This window comes from Chelon labrosus, assembly GCF_963514085.1.
Source record: "Chelon labrosus genome assembly, chromosome: 9".
NCBI lineage: Eukaryota > Metazoa > Chordata > Actinopteri > Mugiliformes > Mugilidae > Chelon > Chelon labrosus.
In genome coordinates, this window is record NC_140359.1 from 4572544 (window position 1) to 4596109 (window position 23566).

Sequence of the window (23566 nt, forward strand, 5' to 3'; positions counted from 1 at the left end):
TGCAGAATCAAGTAAGCACAGGCTTTTCTTCTAAAGTGGGTTACACCAGGCCAAGTCTGATAGCGTTCTGTAAGACTGTCTCACACTATCTTTCATACACATAAAGATCAGTTAATGTCATGAACAGCTGTATGATGTGTAATATGGCTCTGGAAATATATCACCTGACCTCACAATGATATAGTGTCTGATGTTATCAGGGTCACTCAGCTTTTTTTTTTTTTTTTAATCAAAAAGCACGTGTAACAAAAGTTTGACAGCCATTTATTGGCTAAAGCCTCAGCTGCTTCCATTCAACCCGTCCTTTCTTCAATACCTCCTGCTTAAATCCTCCATCTTTAGCGAAAAGAAAACAAATCGCTGGAGTGCGCCTTGTTTATGTCAACACAATACATGTCTTTACACATTTTAAAATGTCTACAAATGCCAGAAATGTTTATGGCAAAGATAACATTTGGAGACAGCGACACTGAGATATTCACTAAAATGAGAGCACAAGTTTTAAGAGTATATTAACAGAAGAGACAGTTCGGTGGTGAGGAGGAGGAACAAAAGTACGGAAAATATTGCCTCAACCTCTCCATTGCTACTTTGAGTGATTCAAGTTCATTGTTAAATAAAAGATTCTTCAACTATGTGAGTAAATTGTTGACGTATGCACTACGGATTTTTGTCTAACAAAGTCACTGTAAAGACCTCATTACAGAGCAGCTATGCAAGGAAGCTATGGGCACACATGCAATACAAATCCACACAGGTATTTAAAAAAAAAAGAAAAAAAAAGAAAGGCTTAGTACCCGCTATCCAACAGCTCAATAAAGTATAGTTAGTGCTGGCTCAGCGGGTCCAAGCGCTGTAATGTTATGAGACATGCATGGATGCATCTGTCTGTTAGGCTACAGCTGACCATGAAAATGCAGAAAAGATCCGTCCTTCACACACAAGTAAAGATACGGCATCCCTGACAGTCCCTCTGAAGAAGATGACTCTGTGTGGAGTGTGAAGGCTTTCAGTTCTGATCTACAGTATGTTGTAGTACAATTCTTAGTAGAAAACAAGGGGTTTAACCTGAGTTAATACAACAGTCGGTACGAAACACATTTATTTGGGGTGTTAAAAAAGCTGTGTTAAAGAGACTACTCTAATTTTTAATAAGACTACTTAGATGTCTACATTTACACGTGATACCATGAGAGAAAGGCTGGAAATCTATTCTCTAATGCTCCATTAAGCACTTGTTTATTTACATATAAGCTCTACTTCCCTTGTAAATAATGTCCACACCTGACAAGAAGATACAACCATATGTATTAGCCTCATCTTAGAAGAGCAGATAGGTCGGCTAAAGGTAAGCCAAAGAAAAAAAAGAAAATCTGTTAACCTCTAAACTCAGAAAGGAGTTCTTTCTGTTCCCTGCTGTCACTCTTGTAACATCCCCTCTGCAATCAGCAATCCAACTCTAGCTAGCATCTTTGACACATTTAGGCTAGGATGATGAGTCTCTTGCTTCTCCTCCTTTTTTCTTGTCCCTTTCTTTCTCTTTTATCTGAGAGATAGGCAGAAAGTGAAAATGGGTGAGGAAGGAAAAGTACACCGCTGGCTGAATCTACGGGGCCACGCCCTGTCGCTTCAGGAGGGCTTAAAGAAACAGACCCAACCGCTGCTGCTTCAGCTCTGCCACACAGAGCCGGTCCAGGAGCCTCTCAGGAGGGAACCAAACCCCCCCCCCCCACCGTTAAACAGCAGGCTCAGACTCGCAATAACTGGCCCGACGAGCCGACAGAATAGCTACTGGGCGATGTCACAAGAGGTCGTCGTAGTCCAGCAGCTTGGAGTGCTGACGGCTCTTCCACAGGCGGAACAGGCGGAAGTCAAAGTACGTCTCGATCATCTCTTTGCCTGCAGCCACATGAGAACAAAAAGAAGGAAGGTTACAAAAACGCACAGCACCAGAACAACCCCACCTCTTCTAGTTACAGGACACCCTGCCTGCTGTGTTATTGGTTTGCTACATCCAGGACAGCAATAAGGTTCATGCATGGATCATTTATTACATTTGATGATCACTTTGCTAAGAGATGTTTCTTGTTTCAGTTTGCGACTTTGTGCCGTTTATGCAGCTGTTGACATTCATTCAGTTTAGCTCAACAGAGCCATGGTTAAAAAACAGTTAAAAATGAGTGGATAAAAAATAAATAAAAAAAAATAGATTCAATTCAAGAGAGACATCATCTGCATTGATATTTCATCTCGATTCAAATGTGGGTATACCATAATAGCTCAAATATAATATCCACTCACTCAACAGTTCATTAGGCACACTAGTACAAACAAATACATTCTATTAAAACACTCCTGCACTAAATCTTAGCTTTGTGAAGGTTATGCTATTCAACTAAAGTTAAAATAACTGAAAGTGCTATTGATTCAACTGTTGTCATTTTAGTGGCTGTGGTTTGTGGAACTACTGAAGTGTTGCTGTGCTGTACCGACACGTTTCTATTATTTTGACGACCCCATTTTAGTCAGTGGGCTAGACTAAATAATATAAACAACTTTTGACAATGCAGCCTTCATGAAGTGGGGTTTAGAGCAGGACTGCTGTATTGGAAAGCATTCCCTTTCACTAGTGTAACTTATGAATTGGCAAGTGAATGTATAATACCCAACATGGCATTTTCTTAAGAGTAATTGGGCTTGAGAAAATTGAGGTTGTTTTACATTTGAGCACTAGAGGATTATGTGTTAACAGTTCCCTTAGAAATTAATTTAGAATGATGAAGTCCACATATGGGGTTGTTTGGAAGAAACAATACGTGAGATCAAAACCAGTTTGTGAGTCTCCCGATGTTTTTACAGCAGAAATGAAGCGGGGTGAAATTTGTCACACTGCCGAGAATCACTTCAGCTAGACAAAAATACAAATTAAAAAAAATAAATAAAAGCAGATAGAAAAGTTTTAGGAAGAGGCTGTGGAGAGTGTGAGTCTCTAACTGTTGGACAAGATACAGTAAAGAGGGTTTTACATTGTTGTGGTATAAGGTGGCAAGAGGTCATGGTGTGATGTCACAAGAGAACATTGCTACGACAAAATAGAAATAGTAGCTTTTCAATATTTATCGTTCCGTTATGTTGATACACAATTCCTGAAAAGATGGTAAGGGCTTCCTAAAACTCTCTGACTGGCTCTGTGCTAGCCATCACGACAAGTCTGAGACTGTTGTTGTGCTGTGCAGCAAAACAATATCTAAATCAAGTGTTTGCACATTGGTCCTCAACATTGAGAGCATTAGTATTCCTCGCACGGTCAGTGGGAATACTTAAACCATAGTCACACACTGTGGAAGCTTCTTTTTGCAGGCGGCTCATAGCAACAGAATAAAAACATATCCTAAGGTCCAGCTGGGACTGCAGCAGAACCATCTGTCTCCCTGTATCCATATTCTTTGTATTTGCCCACTCGCCACTTCTTATCCAACCTATTCTTTCTTCCTATCTTCATCCCTCACATGAACTCCTTCCCCAAACCCTTCCCCTTCTCTGAGGGGACCGACTTGTTTTATCTCACAAAAAGTTTCAGGACACTGTAATAGTATTTTCCTCAAATACCTTCAGTATTCGTCATGTGACGTATCATGCAAATTAAATTGAGTTGATGGAAAAGGATTGATGGAAAATTGGCACGTCATTAATTTTGACAATGCTGTGATTGTGGAAGGAGCGGGGTCGCAGAGCTGTCATCGACTTCTTGTCAACAGTCATTGCTTCAGTATTATCAGGACAGAAGGCAGGTGCAAGTGAAGAGAAAGTAAAAAAACATTTTCTTCTTGTTTGGGAAAATTGAACTGCTCTGAAGTGCGTTTGTTATCCTTTCTTTCCAACTTTAAGAGAGTGGAATACTGAGTTGCTGGCGTGTCCCTGAAAGTTCACTGGCCTTTAAAATGCATCTATCAGACATAAATGCATTTTTGGACATGTTGACCCAAGTGGGTTGCATCTTAACATTAGCCTGGTATTTCAACCAATAAATACAGAGAAAAAAAATTCTGTGTGCAATTGGATAATCCTACGTCATTTTTCATTCATTCATTCATTCATTCTTTCTTTCATCTTCTGTAACTGCTTGTCCTGTGAAGGGTCGCGGGGGGCTGGAGCCTATCCCAGCACGTCATTTTGTTGTAGAAAAATTCAACTGTGGTTATTCCTCTGTCCATCACTGCATAAAACCTGCCCAAATAATTTGATTGACCCAGCAGATGTTTGAAAAATCAGTTAATCACGGAGGGATTCCAGAATAATTGTCTGCCACAAAAACCTGTGGGGTAGGGAGTTGGTCTAACTTTATCTATACTTGGTACCAAAAGGCATGATGTGTTTCGCCAAACAAACACACCCCTCCCTTCAGTGTTCCATCAGAGGCTCGGCTCTTTGAATTCACAATGCACACTGAATCAACAACATCAATGCAACAACACAGCAAATAGTGTAACCAACGTTAGGTTAGGTAGTGGGTTTGCAAACTACAGTTACAGATGCTGCTGCAAAGCTGACATGTTGAGAGAATGAGATGGTTTCCCAGATCCAGCGTACCAGCTCCAGACACTGATACTGTCCTCCTCTTCTGCTACCAGGTGACTGAAATAGTGTTGCACGGATCTATCGGTATCATTAGATTATAATTGCTGCAACTCCTAGCCTGGAAGCCATCACTAAGTACTGCAGCACACAAACTTTTGGAGGGAACTTCGGTCTGGAGTTTCTCCATTTGAAATTGATTACGCCTGCCGGACATCAACCAGGCCAATTAAATCATTTGGGTGGGCTTTATGCTGTGAATGTAGCAGAGTAAAAGTGACACAGTCATCCAAGTCATCTGAGTTCTGTTGAGTTGATTTTGTGTAAATAAAATGTTCAGAGAAGAAGAGGCTTTTTGAGGCTGCTATGTTAAATAAATTAGAGAGAACCCGTGCAGACACAGGGAGAGCTCCAGTCGGCCGATGGATTCAAACCCAGAGCCTTCTTGCTGTGAGGAATCAGTGCTAACCATCACACCACTCTGCCGGCCCACATTTAACACAGAAACTACAATTTAATGGTACACCACTAGATGGTTTACCTCTATATTGTCACGCTGAGAGAGATTCCAGATCTGGCTTATACAAGAATCTACCATGACTTTTCAGGAATAAAGTGACTTCTGTCATTTCCTTCAACCGGTGTCTGGTCTCCTCGTTTGGGGTGATACCGTGTTGTTAACCAGATTAGATTAGATTAGATTAGATAGATACTTTATTGATCCCGAAGGAAATTCAAGCATCCAGTAGCAGTAACATACATTGAACATACATTAGAGTTAACTTATAACACAGTAACCATACGCTGAAATTGACCTGAGATAAATATAAATTTAAATGTGTACAGAGAAATCAAAGAAATTAAACAAAAATTAATATCTGTATAAAATTAAATTAAACCAGCTAATGTTAGAAGTTTTTCTGCATTTTTGGAATTGTGTCAGTAGTCAGCATCTGAATGTGAGAGAGACACAGATTTCCCCCATTCCACTGCAGCTTTAGTCTCCTGTGTTGGAAAAAGTTTGTCGCACTGCCACTTCTAGTACAAGCGGAGGCTTTGCTGACTCTTCACAGCATGGTAATGAGTTCAGTGTCAGACTTTGTCAAACTGAACTATTTCTAATTCACTGAATTAATAAGACTACCTATTTTATTGTCCTCAGCAGCTGCTGAATGTGTGTGTCTAATAGGCAGGGCCGCAAGAACATCTCAGGTTACTGACGTGACCCCCAGAAACTGCTTTTCTTTGGGTGCTGCTGTTGTTTGAGAGACTGCAGATGAAGCGTGGAGGAGGAAGCTTTTTACACTTCCTGCAAAATCCAAAATTCAAATGACATCAATAGTGTGATACGCTATTGTGGAATCCTACCATTGAATTCACGTATGTACACATGGGGAGTGTTTGCTGTAAAAAGAATTGACTGCTTGAATCTGCCTGCAGAGCTAATGTCCTCTCATGGACAAAAGACTGAGCTCAGCTGAGATAAACCATCCCGTAAAGATAAAGTGAATATGGAGCGAATTTACCTGAACAGTAACTAATTATAATCTAACACTCATTTGATCGATGACCTAGAAAATGCTTCACTGAGCTCAAGGCGATACATGTGCACTTAGCTAACTATTCAATATGGAGAAAGCAATCTGCACTGCAAGAGCATTGAAAGATCCTCAGTATGGTGGCAGATATTATCAAGCAGGGTGAAAAATCTCATTGTGTGGCTTTCATCAAGTTTACGGGCTGATCTCTAACCTGTCATATATTTCTTTTCTTCTTTTTCGTTATGTCTGTCAGCAGAAGGCACTGAATGCTTCTTCACAGCGCTGCACTGTTTCTATGCAGAGAAGCAGGTGAAGGTGGATATGAATGATGTGAGTGAGGTGGGTCAATAGAGGATGGGAACACACAGCAGCGATAATGACGCTTTAATAGGAAAATAATTAGCACAGCATCAATAGACGTCGGGAAAATGACTGATAAGGGATGAGTTGAGAGCTCAGCAGAGTTCACACCTGTATGTTTGCTTATGCTCCCTAATGTGCTCGCTTCATCGCCGAGCCGCCTTACTGACACTGATTAATGGCCACTATTAACATTCAACAGGGGTACCACTGCGGCCAGTAGTAGTAAAGGAATACAAATACTGTACTACTCATTCAGTGAAAAGACAGCAGAAAACCACGATCAGAGCTTGGGTTTTTCAAACGTGCGCGTATTGCTCTCACCCTGCGCCGACAGCTCTAAAGGGGACTTGAATTCGACCGACGAGGGTCTCATCAGCCGCTTCAGAGTCTGGATTAGCTGCAAGGCAAAAAAAAAAGAAGAGAGACAGAGAGAAGGCGTTAGAGAGATAGAACACTTTGTTCCGAATGCCATCAGGCACTGTGGAAAGAAAACAAACAAAGCACAGATATGTCTGTATGCAGAGAGCTTGGAGAAGCCCTGCAGCACTTTGATTCTGTTCATGCATCTGTGCAGTTGAGAGCAGGAGAGAAGGTCAATGTGCCACTTACACAGCAACAGCAGGGTAAAAGTGAAAGGCACTTATGGTAATGTTTTCTGTCCTTATTGACACATCTGTCCGTATGAGTGGATCTATACTGGGGTTACGGCCTGGCTGAGCGAGATTACATGCAGGGACACAGTGGAGGGAAAACCCAACTATAGTCACCGTACCTGCTTTTAAATGCTGACCCAGATCTTTTTGTTTGAAATTAATGAGATAATTTATCATACAAGTATAAAACTGAGGACATTTATCTCAGAAAATGCACTTGATTTGTCCAGTGACTATTCCATACCATTTATTCAAACATGATGGTAGTGACCACAGTGCTGACCAAAATAGAGAAGGGGTGTGTTCCATTGTACAATTCTAGCTGAACTTTACTGCAGCCTTCAGAGGTACTGTATACCCAACTGTGTACTTTGTGCACAGTTGCACACTTACTAAAAAGACCCTTTTGAGGCATAAAAAAAACAAACAATTACTGTAGGCTTAAACCACAGTCAGGCTTACCGCATTGGTCATTATACATGTGAACGTAAAGCCATGACCCTTTTGTACTGCAGACCTCACCTGAATGATGGTAACAGTGCTAAGATTAATACAATCTACTTTAATGGATTAGCTATAGAAGAAGGAATGTAAAAAAATAATCAAACATAAATATAACAGTGGGTTTTCCACAATTTTCCAAAAGACATTTCCCGCCACAACTTCTGCTTCTTCTGGGAATCTCAATGCTCCTTCTTTGATGGATCATAGAGAAGACTGGAAAAACAAATCTGCTCACAGATTTATGCCTCTAATTTAACCATTTGCTCTGGTGCTGAGTTCACCAGATTAAGAAAGCTGGGACATGTGTGCCATCTTGAACAACAAAGCCTATTACAAACTTAAGTAAATGTTTGTACATGGCTCAGTACAACATTGTCCACTATTGTCCCTTGGCTAAATGTTAAACTAGCCATTCAAATACAACAAAACAACAACAGTTTAAACAATCAACATGTACCGAAGTGTGAGACGGAAAGGGCTTTAGTTTGACCATAGGGAGATTTATAAATCTCTGTTTGTTTTCTGAAAATACCTGTGTCTTACTTGCTATGACCTGAATCATATTACATAAACTGACCCAGCACTGAATCGCCCACAGCATTTACAGCTAGCTCTGTCCTGTTCCAATGGTGACAGTCTTCAAAGGACGAGGTCTACAAAGGTGCAGCAGACTGAGCCTGTGCCGCTGGCATAAATAAGACAGTCTGGAGAGGATTCATCATGCATCATCACAAGCTCCCACAAACCTCAAAAAGGGAAACCCTTTAGGTCTTTGAGCTTGTTTGGGAGACTGAAGGGACTGGAGTTGGCTGCATTTGAGGAACCTTCAAAATGTCTTATCAGTGGGATGTGATGGATGGCAGCTCCAGAAATAGGACACAGCATATGTCTGTGCTCCCATGTCGAGTACTGTGCACTAAAAACCCAGGACACATCTGCTGTACCCTTCCATTATTTCTTGCGTGTTTCCACAGCACACATGTGTTTCCGTGCATCTGGAAGCCTGTCACACCTGATGATACTCCTGCCTTCAGCCCTGTCCACACTTTTACCTCCTCCTGCTACTCCCTTTCGTTCCATCTCATCCTTCCCTGCCCCTCCATTTTCTCCCTGGGGTCTGGTCCAGGGCCAGCTGGTGTGATAGCACACATGGAGCCTAGCAGCCAAATGGCATTTACAGGTTTCAGTGCTGTTCATCCATCAGATGAAAGAAGCAAATGGTTCGTTAGTGCCCTGCTATTTTCTCAGTAAAACTTTATTCATATTATAGCTAATGAAGTTATTCCACATACTACCAGTGTTTCTAGAGTTGTGACCTTTTGACTACTGCCAGCTTGAAAGGACAGTTAGGCTACTTTATGATCAGAACTTTTTTTTTTTTTCCTAATATTTGACTTTTAAAATTAGGCTAGCAACTAATTTTCTTTTAAACATATATATTCTTTCACTTCATAAATATTATCGACTTCATTTTAGAAAGCAGCTCCTTTAGAAATCCTTAGAAATTATAGTAAGTTGGTCGTTGGAGCTCCATCAGTCATGTCTCAAATGGGTCTTTCAACACAACAGTATCAAAAGAGGTTTTGTCACACTTTAATTTCATTTAGCTGTTATGTTACTATTAGATAAAATGTATTTGTTTAAATTGTTAATTACCCCAGCTTCCTCCCACCGTCCAAAGACATACTTTGGGGCTCATTGGTGATTCTAAATTGGTGTGCATGTGAGTGTGAATGGTTGTCTGTCTCTCTGTGTTAGCCCTGCGATGGACTGGAGACCTGTCCAGGGTGTACCTGTTAATCGTAACAGCTGAGTATTTTCAGCGTTTCTTCATTACTTTCCTCATTCACTTATTTATTACTTCTCACTGATTATTCCAAATGTGTCCATTACGTTTAGCTAATGATTTCATCCGTTTATAATTTCATCTACTTTAATATTTATTTACATTTTTGCAAATTCACTACTCTTGGGTAATTCCCATGGAGTAGACCCAGCCCTCATTTGGATTCAGTTCACTGTTACAAAACATGTATATATTTGAAATGTTTTGGGGTAAAAAAGTCTCAAAACCTTTAGGGTTGCTTGTTTTCTGAATAGAAATGAACCACAGAGACTAACCATTGATATGCCTGTATTTCTGCAGTTCTTAGGCCCTTTCTCTCTGTTGCTAACATTTCAACAGTGACTACCTAGGCAGTCCATTGGCATGCCACTAACAATGATGGAATCGAACAGAAACAGCATTAGGCAGAGCTGAGAAGGTGAAAGGATACATAACCTGCCGCAGACTATATATGCAGCTAATGCAGTCTGCTCCGGTGCTTAACCTTGAAATTTCCTGCAGGCTTTATAATGTCAAGGGAATCAATAGACTTTTTAAGGTTGGGGTCAGAGCTGCAACTAATGCAGGCAAGCTGTTAGTGAGTAAATGTTTTTTTTTTAATCCAAGTGAATTAACCCCTCTGTTGTTAATCTAAGAGAGTCAACAAAAAAAAATTGCTTTATGTGTTAGTGGAACGGTGACTAATGTTGTTAACATGACTGTCATCACGTAGCCAAGCCCCACTTTTGTTTTGAAGTTGGTTTTACACTTATAATGCACTACCATGGCTTTAAAATGAGATGTTGAAAATGCAGAATATAAATCAGTGTAGAGATGAAGATCCATTGTTCTTTCATGACTAAAGAGTTAACAAAAGTGAACTCTAAATTCAATTTCTCTGTATAATTGTAGAACAGTCGCAAGGGCGCGACTACACATCGATTTTTCATATAATGAGATTAGTACACAACAGGAACACTTCTCCATCAGGGCTGAAGCCAAACGTCAGGAGCACCATATGGCCTCAGAAGATTTGCCAAACCAGAAGGTGACAGCAAGATAAATGACAGCAACAGTGAGGCTTGAGAGGGAAAAAAGGGTCAATATGTGATCTCAGTGTACTGTTTCAAAAGAGAGATGCGTTATCAAAATTATTCTGGATTCCAAATTGATTTAGGTCGCAACTTTGAAACCAGACTGCATTTTTTTTTTAATGTGTGCTGATATATTGAATTAAGTTACATTTTATTGTATTTTAATTCACCAGAAGTCAGCATCGCTTTGTTCATTAGACGAATGAGCCCAAACATTGTATTATAACAGCTGATGCAACCGGCTTTGAAAACTTTGGTGCATGTAGTGGACAGTTAGTTCTTGTAGTGAACCTGCTTGGATGTGGCACAGTTGCAGTGCAGTTGTTAAAATAGGAGAGAAACTGTCATGGCTAGGTGACTGGCTTGGGTCATCTCTGATCTGTCGAGGCTTGTGGGGCGCTCCTGGTCATCCGTAATGAGTACCTATCTACAGCTGTCTGAGGACTGATCAAACAGCAACAAGCTGAAGTGCCTTAAGCAAGTCCTATCCACGGCAAATGCAAAGCAGCAAACTTCACCCAAGTCAAATCCAACTGTATCCATTTGCCTCAAGGAAAATTATGAGCTTGCTCTAATCAGGCTGAGACAGAGTACCGAGGAGAATGAATATGACCTCTAGGCGCAAACACTTAGACCCTTAAATAACATGGCTGACAGCAGACAGCGGAGCTATAAGGGCTGATGAGTGAAGTGGAGCATCTTCTGAAGGTAGCTCAGCCAGCCAGTCTATTAATAGTGATTCTCCAGCTGAGCCTGCAGGAGCACACAGAGGTAGCAGCAGGAGGAAAATTGTTAAATGCAGCGAACATACGCCCGTCCCTGCTCCTCCCTCTCCACATACGAGTCGTACCAAATCAACGTGAGGGAGATGCCAAATGTCACAGTGACTATCACAGTGTAGCGCTGGGTGTCCTTAGAAGGCCTGATGCAAGGGAACAATGACTGCGAGCAGCGTTTTGAAACATTACTATATCATTTTCCAATTAACTCCAACACCTGGTTGTTGTTGCTGCAAACAAATCACGAGCATGGTGGAGATTAATGAGAGGGATGTTCACGGAATTCTAAATCCTTCTTCATTTAAACTACATTTCCCACAAAGCCAATGGCTCTTTCTTGATATTATGTTCACATCATGCTGTATGTTACAGACTTTAATTAGAAGCAGCCACTAGAGCAGACGATTCATCAAATGCAGAAATTATTCAAATCCGGTTCCACTTCACTATGTGCGGTGCTGTGGACTAGCGGTTAGAAAAGCAGCTTTGGATGTGTGAGGTTTTATCCCCACTGTTTCCAATGCCACAGTCTTGAGCAAGCACGCAAAACACACCTTAGGTGCCTTGCATGGCTGCCCCCTGCTCAGTGTATGCTCATTTGGAGTCAAATGCAAAGATCACATTACTTGTATGTGTGTACTTATATTACAAGTTTTTTTTTTTACATCACATCCCCCTACTGTAGAGTGTGCCACTCAACAACAACAAGATTTTTTTTTGACGTCCACAAACACAAAATCCATTGTCGAAATGCTGTAAACAAAAAAAGGAAATACTAAAAAATAAGTAAATTAAGTATGCACGGTTGGCTGAGTTGGAAAAAAAAATGTGCCAAAGGACATTGGAAACAGATTGAGGACATGATGACATACAAGATTCAAGTGACGTATTTGTCACCCAGGCTTAAACTGAGGTGACTAGAAATAGCCGCGTACAAAATATCAGCTCTGTTAGCTTGGAAAACACACCCTGGAAATAACCCTTTCCACCCCAGAGGCCTCTGCACTGGGACCAGTCTGGGACTTTATTGTTTTTGTGGCACTGAGTGAAGAGACCTTCGAGTACTACTGTGACTAAAATGAATTTAGCACTGATGTGCTTCAGTTCTCTCGCGCATTTGGTGGAGATGTAGCGCTATATTTTTAGAACAGGTTCAATAACGTCACTGTCACTAATGACGGGGACACAAAGACTTAACCCGATGTTGTTCGTTTTGTACTTTCAGCTGTAGAGATGTGACCGATTAACATTGGGTCTGTTTTTTTTTTCTTTTCAGGTTGAAATTTCAAAAACTAGCTTAAGATTTATTACATTTTTCCTATTTTAATGTGCATGTGATTTTATGTAATTTTTTTTCAAAATCTGCGTCACATTTGTTTGGAAAGCTGACAATTCGTGTTAGAAAAACTACATGAGCTTTTACTATCAAAGTCAAGAAGGATGACTAATACTGGAGGAAGCATTCACAAGGATCAGTAGTAGAGTGTGTTAGATGGGGCTTCAAAGGCAAATATGAATATTTCAGTGTGTGGGCATGTTTCATGTGCACATGCTGTATGCGAAGATGTCTGCATATAGCAAGCGTGTGTCAGTCTCTGTGGAGGTGGTAGGGTCAGGGCAGAAGTCTATTTTCTTGTTATTCGTCAAAGTGCTGTATGTGCGTCTTGATCTCCACTGCTGCCCTCCACTTTATCTTTCACATGCACAAATAAACTGCTAGCTCTTTCATTATTTTACCAAGCTTGTGTAAAAGGTCACCTCACTAGGCCCTGCAAGACCCTGCATATCCAGAAAGCTGACAGATTGTCTATATGAGTTATCTACACGCTGCTACAGACAGCATCTGGCTGTGGAAGCGTGTGCTCATATTTGTGATTATGACTAAGCACGCTGCAAAATGCACGCAGACATTTTAGGCAAACTATTGAACTCAACCGGCGTAGTGTGGGCGTTTTATTTGCTCCTATTGCTACATACGAAGGCGGCTACCTTTTCTCCATTAGCGCTCCCCAGCACATAGCACCCCATGATGTGGATGAGGTTAGGCTCTGGGTTCAGCTTACTCATCAGCCTGCTTAGCCGCCGCCAGAACCTGGTAACGGAGGAGAGGACAATCAGCAACAAATGGTGAAAGAGTTGTGAAAGAATTAAGGTCAAAACAGAATGCTGGTTTGATGAGAGAGGAAAATATTTTAAAGGCACGTTGACTGCAGGTTTCTGTTGTTGCTTTGTCACCTCCAATATTTCACAATAGACTGGCATGTAAAAAGGAAAAGCAGAGGTTTTAACTGCTGTAGGTTGTAATGGCACAGACCATATAACTGTAATGACTGTCAGGCCTGCATCCAAATCAACTCACCTGCTTTCTCCCTTCTTGTCTGTTGAACTGCGCCTCGTACGACACACTCAGTGTTTTCTTGATTTTAATAATAGTTATTTTCCATCTTATTTTGTTATCATTTTGATAGATTTTCCTTCTTGTCCTTAAACAAACACGTACAGAGGAGTTGATACTAATGTTGGAAAATATGTATTATCATTTGGCAATTGTAAGCCAGTGGCTGGCAGTTTTTAAAACAGTTATCTAGAGAGGAGCACTTGTATTTCCACAGCTAGGATGAATCTCAAAGACATTCTCAAAGTTTAGCATCAACAGGTCTCACACTTTGCATCAAAGGTTTTCCTCCTAAGTCGGCAGCCGAGCAGTGACACAGAAACACCATCCGTTTCCTGAGGCCAGCTGTCTACCAGGATGCTTTCTATCTCTGTCCACCGACTCCTGTCAAGCACTTTCTCAGTGTGCCCCAGTTCCAATAAATACACACTTTATAAACCCAATGGCGGTCCCCATCAAGTGCAGTTATCACGACCCACACGCCCAGGATGGCCCATTTGGATCAACTCGATGGGCTTGATTTTTTTGTTTAGGTGTATTCATTATTTTATGATGGCATGCACATGTTACTAGGCTGGTCTGCTGAGCCCAGGTCTACTAGCGGTCTGTTACCCTCCTGCAACCATGACCCCTCATAGTAGAGTAATGGCTCCTCCACTCCTGGAGTCTGGTACAAGTTTTAAATGATTGAACTGTTTTGTAACACAGTTTTTAGTGTAGTTTTAGTACAGTAACTGACCGTGTGACTAATGTCAAAAAAGACATAGTTGTTTCCTCATTTAAGACTGAACCGTTTGCTGAAAGTTTGAGTTGAGTTTGTGTGAATATTGTCTTTTATTTTCCTTGCTCTACATCGTAACAAGAAGGCCATACACCAGCAACATTTGCCAGCAGAATATTCCTTAAAGAATGAAGCAAGACTTACTGGATCATGTCTTCCTCCTTCTCCACCTTGGCAAAGGTGGCCACTTTGTTCTTCAGCAGGTACAGATGTCCTGGCCCACCCTGGGGAAAGGAGTTTGGGTTATAATAGGTTCCTTCATACTGTATGCTGTAGAACGTGCTGCAACCCAGCGTCAAATAAGCAGATGAACATGGATGGATGGACGGAAATGGACAGAAATGTCTGAAGAAAGGGTCAAAGTGCCCAAATCCAAGGTCACAAAGCTTAGAGAGACCAACGAGTGTCACATCCATTATTACAACGTAAGAGGCTTCTATAAAGTGTCAGATTACTGGTCTGAACTCTTTTAGTAAAGGAAAGATTTTAGTTGAAGATTTGTAATAAAAGTGAAAACAGTTCTAAAAACCTGTTTGGAATTGTCATTATAGAGAACTGGATGTAGACTGATAATATTGAACACACTGGCCTTCCATTCTACAGTATTCAGTCTAGGAACTGTATGTCTAAGAATGAAAATAGGCCAAATATATATATATATATATATATATATGTGTGTGTGTGTGTGTGTGTGTGTAAGCAGCCAACAGGCAGTTTAAATATATATAAAAAATATTTAACTATTTGCTAGGAAAAGAAAAACTTTTATAACTTTATGAGCTGATAGAAAGTTATCCTTCAGAGCGCTAAACCAGATTTACTGCTAAAGAAGATGTGACCCAATAATGACAAAATATTTCATTGTATCTCTGCTGTCACTCACCTGGCAGAAAATAAGCATGTTCCAGATTTTACAGCCTTTCCTGTAAGCAGTCAGCTTCTTCTCTATCTCCTCTGTGTGAGAGACCATCGAAGAGAGAGAGAAAGGGAGAGAGAGGTGTCACTTTTCCCACTCAGCCGTAATGGTGAGACACATAAATTGGCTGTCCCTCGAGAGAGACACACACACACACACACGGGTAGCTAAACAATGAGTCATCTCTGCACTCCAGCAAGCTTAAACTTATTCCACCCTCATCTTTTCCACATTTACTGTACATCGAGGGAGTAATGTTCACAAGAAGTGCCGCACTCACCGAGAATGTCGTCAAACGTGGCGTGTTCATGGTCCTTTAAACGGAATAATAAAAGAGAATTATTGTTGCATTATACTCTGCGGAGCACAAATTGAATCAAAGTGAACTACCCACTGATTTCTAATCAGAACATTAGTTCATTTGATGCCATTAATGGACAAACAAATGTCATTAAGGCATTATTCTGAGAGGGCTGACTGCTCACAATTACAGCCCATTAGACCTTTGAATATTACACAGTTCCAAACATAGAGGTTAGAGGTTGTAATGGAGGTTACAAGGAAAATTGTCTGAGATGACTGACAGAATTCAAACCACCTGATCAGTGTATATGCATTATTCCATTTTAACTACTTTATTAACACTTCTGCTTGATGTTGCTTTGCTGTGTTGTATATAATCTAATAGATGTTTAGTAGGTACATTATAATGCTGACCATGTTCATGAACATATTTAGCATATGTTAGCAAGCTAACATTTCCTCTTTTTTAACCACGTTGAAGTTGTCATTGTCTTCTGTATATATATTTGCCAAATTCCGTGCTACTGTGACAAGGAAATTTCCCATACGTGGGATTAATAAACATGTCTTATCTCATCTTATCTTGCACTAAACACACAGTACAGATGAGGTTAATGGGGATATCTTTACCATTTTCCAAGGTCATAAACAAAAGAATCTACAAAAAAAAATGTATTGGTGATGAAATGCTACAGTATTACTAAAGGTCATCCTGAGAGTGACACAAATGTGTGCAACAGATTTCCATGGCACAACAGTTTTCCAGAGAAATCCAGTATAACATGGCAATCTTTAGGTTGGCTACAAAGGTTGGGTACTATAGCCTTAGAATAATCATTCACTCACAAAACAAACAAACCTTCACAGTTTTTGGAGATGAACCAGTGGATTTGTGTCTCTGTTGCTGACTAGTCGCAAATGACTGTTGCTTTCCAGGTGCTACAAACTTTTTGTGTCTTCTCCTTTAACGGGAAAAAAAGACCAGGTGGGACACAGCAAAAGATTGCCTTTATATTTTCATCTGAGATGACAACCAGCAGGGTGGCACTCAACAGAACTTCAAAATCAGGCTGTGATGAGTCTGTATACTGCCGAGGAGAGACATCACTTTCAGGGGATGATTGACAGTGTGTTTCTTCCCTCTGACATAAATGAGCTATTGGTACTTGACTGAATGAATTCATCTCTTATTGAGGTGTCACTGGTCTTTGCCTGTGACGGTCATAACTGCCACCAACAGATGTACTTTGAATGAATTTAACTTCTTGTACTGCCATATCATTTTGAATTTCCTCTATTGTGGATCGAGGGCATATCTTACCTTATATGTACATGTAGTGTATATTCAGACAATACAGGCCTTTCATTCAGATCTACGCTTTCAATACAGGATGCTCTAACTAAGCAGAGCCCCTGCAACATGTTGGGGACACTCTCTGTGAAATTTGTGCACAGCTCTATTGACTCCTTGCCCAGAAATACAAACTCATATTGCAATGTGCTGCTTTATTTCAGTTTGATATTATATCCAACTAGTATAATCATTGTACTCATTCATGAGTTTTGTCTTTATTATCACTCATTTCTACATTACAGCGCAAAATAGAATATATTAAGACTACATACACCAGGTAGCACCTGGTAAACAAAATCTGTCCAGATGATGACCTTAAGAAGCTGGTTAAAATACTGCAATGGTATGGAAAGTGGTCATTAAGACAAATAGTTGCAACTGGAATTTTTAATATATAAAAAAAATGTCACTACCTTACTTACAGTGTAAAAAAAGAAAGAAAACTTGAATGAGTAGCTGGGATAGACTCCAGCAGACCCCGTGACCCTTAACAGGAATAAGCGGTTACAGAAGATGAATGAATGAACTTGAATGAGTGTCATGTCCAGACTTTTGACTAATACGGTTTAGTACTACTACTAGTTTTATATATATGGTTTGCTTTTTAATGGTGCCCTGGTAAATCAAATGTGATGCAGGTCTTGTAATGTCAGTGGCAGGCCACAGAAAAAAAAATCAATCAATCAGTCAACAAAAACCTCTACATTTAATAGTGACATAAATCTGCCAATGGCTGCTACTCACATAAAGAATGGGAATGATGGAGGGGTCATCCCTACGAATGATGTTAGGGACATATTCAGCCTTCGGGACCTTGGATGATATCAACTGTGGAAAACATTCAGAGAAACATTTTTTTTTCCGCATAAATATATAAAAACAACTGGATATTACATTTTTGTTACATCTGAAAGTTGGCTGCTCATCAAGGATCCTCACCATGATTTTCGGCGGAATGAAGTCCTCTCCTTCACAGGCCACTCTCTCCATCTCCCTCTCCTCCTCCCAGTCGGCATCCTCGTCCAGCCCTTCATCTAGAGTCCCTGAGGAGGTCTGAAGCTCGCCACCTGGCTCACACACAGGAACAAAGGGTAAGATGAAAGGATAACCCACAAATGAGATTAGAGAGCAGGGTGCTCCATTTAAAAGCCTTGCACCTGTTATTTTATTTTTTATCCAGCGCGGAGGGGAGGAACGGAGGAGTTAAAATCAAATGGCAGACAACACAAAACAACACAATAACAGCCTCGTTATGCGCCCGGCCAGATACAGACAGACATGACACAAAGCAACAGGCAGATGGACGACAGGCTGGTAGATGAGGACGGCTGTGGGGATGGATGGCAACAGCCGAGTACTGGTACACAGAGAGCACATCCCGTAAACAGATAAACCGCAGACACACACTGACAGTCAAAAAAGACAATAAGATTTCTTGTGTGAGTCAGAATACATCTGTTAAGTCTGTGTGTCTTGGATTTAGCATGAGTTTGTTCAGTGTGCGTCTGTAGCTTCGACGTCACCAAGGGCACTAGCCTGCATATTTGAATGTAGCTTTGTACTGTACATGTATGTTTATTCATCCATATGCGTGTTCTTATGTGTCTCTGAGATTATGTGACAGAAAGAATACGTGCATTTTGTGCACATTGCAGAGGAAGTGTCTACGCTTTTGTTCATGTGAGTGACTGAGAGTGCATGGACTCACTGTCTCTGGAGTCATGCAGTGACTCAGGCTTCACAGGGGTGGGGTCACTCCACGAGCGGCTGAAGCTCTTGGCTCGGCGATCGGCGAAGGCTGATGGAGTTAGGCGGGGAAGAAAGTCACTCACACACATGCATACTCTACAAAGGATAATCAACCTCAGTAATCAAGGGCTTTGTCCTGATGACCCATTGTGTGCAGAGAACATGTGCACTCAGGTGAGGTCCCTGTTAGGTAAGTAGCCTCGGTGCTTTGTGTTAACGTCATACCTGCCAATGTTCAGGTTTCAAAGTAGAGGAGGGAGGTGGTGATATTGCCAGTGCCCTACTAATTCATTCAGCTTTCAACAGGCATGCCTACCTCCACAAAGAGCCGCTGCACACACACCCCTTGAATCAGGCTGTGGTGACTGATGGGCTGAAATGGTAGGTAATGTGTGGATTGTGTGAGCAGATTTTGATTCACAGATAATCTGGCAAACAAACAAAACTAGGGAGGGACTTTACCATAGAGAAACAACACAGGGAGTCTTTGAAATACTGGAGAAACTCATGAGTGTTGGCAGGAATGGTTAACATCAGGCTGGAGGTATTACAGTGATAGTTTATTGCTGACAATGTTATTAATCATTTTACAATACTGTGTTGTCCAAATTAATGTTTCCAGGCAAATGTAAGGCTAACAAAAGTTGCCATAGTCAAAATGTATTTCAGAGTGCATTATTCACTTTAGTGTCAACATTTGATATTAATTAAAGGCACAAATATGTTTTTATTATATATATAATTGTAACTATAGTGTCAATATATGTTGACCTTGTCATTTGATTAACGAGATAAAATCTTTCTGTTGAATGGAGAAAGACTGTTGGCAAAACTTGATTTAATAAAAGGTGGAACACAATGAAAATAATTATTCCTTAAATTTACTACAAGTCACAAAACACAAGGCAAATTGATGCACAAAAATTCCAGGTTTAGAAGGTAACAGAACACGGCTTTATCTTGTTTGACCTCACAGTACAGTAGACAATCAATATGATAAAAAAATGAAACAATCCTCACAGCAACAAACATACACAAACATACACCAGTCTGCAGATTAATGACGATTTTAGGGAATGAGGTTTTGATTCAAAAGTGTGTTCCATTATCCTGTTTCCACAAACATGCACATAGCTATTGCTCCATGCATAAAGCACGATTCAAATCTGATGTACATCAGTTGTGATGTTATGATACACACTGCGGGGCATGAATGATCGGAAACATACTGACATCTACACAAACACGTGCAAACAAATACACTGAAGGACTTACTCTGGACCTTCATCCTGCGGCTGCCCACCATCCTAAGGTGTTTGCGGAAGTTTCTACCATGTTAGAGAAAAAGAAAAAAAAGACGAAGACACATCAGGAATGTGAAACTGAACCAGAAAGTAAGAATGTTTCAAAAGCACAGACACAAATGTAAAGAAGAAAAAAAAAAAAAACAGTAGAGCATTTTGAATCCAAGTCAGAGATGTCAGAGATGCCTGATTGGCTACTGCCAAAGCTATCAAACATGTGACAATGATATTGCCTTCACCAGTAGGTGCCCTGCACACCAGGAGATCCATAAGCTACAAATGTAACTAAATGCAAGCACTAATTTGTGACTCTCCAGTATTACTGTTAAACATCAGTTATTCTAATAATATTCACAATAAAGACTTCCTGATCCCAACAAAAGTCGCAGCTAGAAATGATTGAAGGTTTGTTATCAGTTGCATTTGTCTAAATCGGTTATTCTTAGTCTCACATGTGCCACATTACGAAGCCCAAAAGGTTAATTTGATGTTCAAGTCATCATTAACAGTGACAGTGGAAGTAACTGATAAACACGGTCTAAACTGAATTTCAATGAATGAAAGGGCAGCCCAATAGCATCGGCAATCTACATTTTTAACCAGCCAGGCTACTTGGGAAATGGTTGATCTATTTTTTTTATAGTATGGATGAGATTACAAAAACATATTTATTGCTCCATTCAAATGATAGTGTTTATCATGTTGGGTGTATCGTGTTTGCAAGTAAACTCCATATGAATGGTGTCCTGTTATGCTATTCACAACCACAATTTTTTTTGGAAAGAGATAAGAGTTTGCTAATCTTTTCAAAAATAGTCATATAGTGTTTTCTTCATAATTGTATAAGATCTTTATTATTCTTTTGTATTTCTGATGTTAAGTACCGGTCATTAGCTTGCTAAACAGTTAGCCTCTGCCAACAGTTGCCAAGCAACAGTGTTTTCACAACTTATGGCGGGTGCTACCAATTGAATGGTAAGAATTTAATGTGGACAACTTATCACAAGTTCCATTTGGAGGCAGCATATTTTCAGAAAATGTCGCGCTAAATTCATAAGTCAGACAAACAGGAGCAGCCTCAATGCTAAAACACTGACAGTTTTAAAAAAATGTTTTAAATTAACTGTTGCCTCCTTGTGCTTTTAGAGACCAAGACAATATGTTTGCTAACAACAAAGAAAAGTAGCCAGCTTTAGCGTGCTCCTGCAGTGTCATGCAAGGTGACTTTGTGATCAAACCCCAAGAGACCAGTGTATTCAGAGATTCTTAGCCATGTAATGTTATTAAAAAAGCATGACAATTTTGAACTGCTATTGAAGAGACACTATGCATTGGAATTTTTAGACGAAATACTTGTCTTTTAGTTGATGCCTGGATTAGTTTTTTTTCATTAAAGACATTTTATGATTAACAGTTTGTACCACTGGGTATGAAGTTGTAGCATGTGGAACAAAAAACTCTTTTTTGAGTTCACCACAGCTTGATTGTGACTGGTGAGTGCAATGAAAGTAGGTCTCAAACTCACTTAAATTTTTATCACTTACTTTGTCGCTCTTTAAGTCAAGCTATGAAGCTTCTGTAAATGAAAGTGCACACTCCCTCAGTTGAAATGTTGCCTAAATGAATAATTGAGGAACAACTGGGGGAAACCATCATCATTGCATAATGATTTCAAGGCTCTTCAAACTTTCTAAATCAGGGGAAAGGACAAGTCATCAGCAATTTTGGCACTTGATATTGATGTAGTTTTAATCTATGACAAAATGTGTATAGGTTCAGTTAAATTTTAGTCTTTTGATTTTTTGTTAGTTTAAATCAGCAAAAACTAAACACAGATTAGCCTCCAGCGACATTCTGTCTCTCCCATAAAGTCAGGTAAATGTCATAGTGGAATGTCTGCTAAAATCAAATCAATGTATAAACACAAAACCAGCAAGAACAGATGCATCAGTGTGCTGATTTTTCTGCACAAAATTGTTCTACTGAAGCTGATTATTAAACTGGACGACTGGATAATGTGACAACTGATGTGGTTGGTCCACATCCCCAGAGCTCATTATTTTTAATGAGCCCCACCTCTGTGACTGGTTATCACTAGCCCTTCCCATAGCGTAATAAGACCAAGACCTTTGGTTTCACGAGGCTCTCCTATTTTGAAAGAGCATCAACAAGATATCCTTGTCACACCCCAGCTAAACAGGAGGTGCAATGCAAAATACGAGTCCTCCTACGTGCATTGTTTAAATCTCAAGATATTTTGCATCTAGGCTGCAGTTTTAGGCATTTATTTAGAGGGGAAAAAAGCTGTAGACATGTCAGTGTTGATTGCAGGAGTCGTGAAGGCAGAGCCTAAAATAGAGGGATGACTCAGAGGAGAGGGAGATCCATCAGTCTGCCAGTTTTGTATTTTCATACTGAGTGACAACAGCTTTTAAAATCCCTACCACCCTCACACCGAGACTACCAAGTCGAATTCCTATCGCTGCGTGTGTGCATGAATATTTGTGTGTCTGCATATGTCTCACTCCTAACCCCCTCTATCCAGCTGTGACCTTTCGAAACACTGCAAAAAAGTCGTGCTTATTCAAACATGCACAATGCGATTTGTGGAACTAACTGAGATGTAACCTTCTCTTAAAAGTATTGCATTATGAAAGTATACGACACGTCCCTGCACACACACACACGCACACACAATAAAATACCTTGCAGCACACATAGGACCAAACAGACTTGGTGGATGTGAGGTCTCCAGCCAAATATCGATTGAGACGTTCGCTCTGAGTGCCAGCCACACAGTGCAGAGTTACAGCATTGTATTGATAGACCCTGTTTTTACACTTCAGTCTTCAATGGTGAAAACTGATTGAACCTGCCCCCCCACAGCCTCCAGGATTGAGGACACACAAACATACATGTGCACCGGGGGATACTTTTACACGATTTTTGCGATCACCCCATAACAGCCGGTTGTGGAAAGGTTACAAATAAAAGAAAATGCTCAACAGTATGCAGTAGGTGCAGAACGTGGAGACAAAGAACAACATACAGAATTTATGCATGTGTGGGACTGTCAGAAGATGCGGTGATATGAAAGCATCTTTTTGGTAGGCTATAAGATCCTTCTTCTTACTTTAAATAAAAATTAAGGGCATTATTAAATGTGCCATCACACAGTTTCCATTATTCTGCTAGCGTGATTTCACATTTTGGTGGTATGTTTACTAGTAACTCTTCATATTATTCAGTCTTTGAGGATTAATGGGAAAGTGAGTAAATGGCTGTTTATGGATAAAAATAAAGTAGTTTGTAAAGCTTAAAAAGTTTGGTGAGCCTATAGAGAAATTAGGTTTTTATTTTAAGATCTGATGAGAGACTGATGATGTGTCTTGTCATTACTAGAGGAACTGTAACAGGGACGGTTTAGCAC

General features: G+C 40.3%; 1 protein-coding gene across 1 annotated transcript in view; it reads right to left on the reverse strand.

Annotated features, from left to right (window-relative positions):
* Positions 1–1788: 1788 nt before the first annotated feature.
* Positions 1789–23566, reverse strand: part of nsmfb (NMDA receptor synaptonuclear signaling and neuronal migration factor b) — a 43221-nt gene continuing 21443 nt past the window's right edge. Inside the window, exons 6-15 of the mRNA XM_084551291.1 lie at positions 20108–20160; positions 18792–18881; positions 18023–18150; positions 17828–17911; positions 15707–15740; positions 15394–15464; positions 14655–14734; positions 13324–13426; positions 6801–6876; positions 1789–1899 (exon numbers count right to left, since the gene is read on the reverse strand). Coding sequence (XP_084407417.1) covers positions 1802–1899; positions 6801–6876; positions 13324–13426; positions 14655–14734; positions 15394–15464; positions 15707–15740; positions 17828–17911; positions 18023–18150; positions 18792–18881; positions 20108–20160 — 817 coding nt within the window. The 3' untranslated portion in view covers positions 1789–1801. The remainder of the gene's footprint in view (positions 1900–6800; positions 6877–13323; positions 13427–14654; positions 14735–15393; positions 15465–15706; positions 15741–17827; positions 17912–18022; positions 18151–18791; positions 18882–20107; positions 20161–23566) is intronic.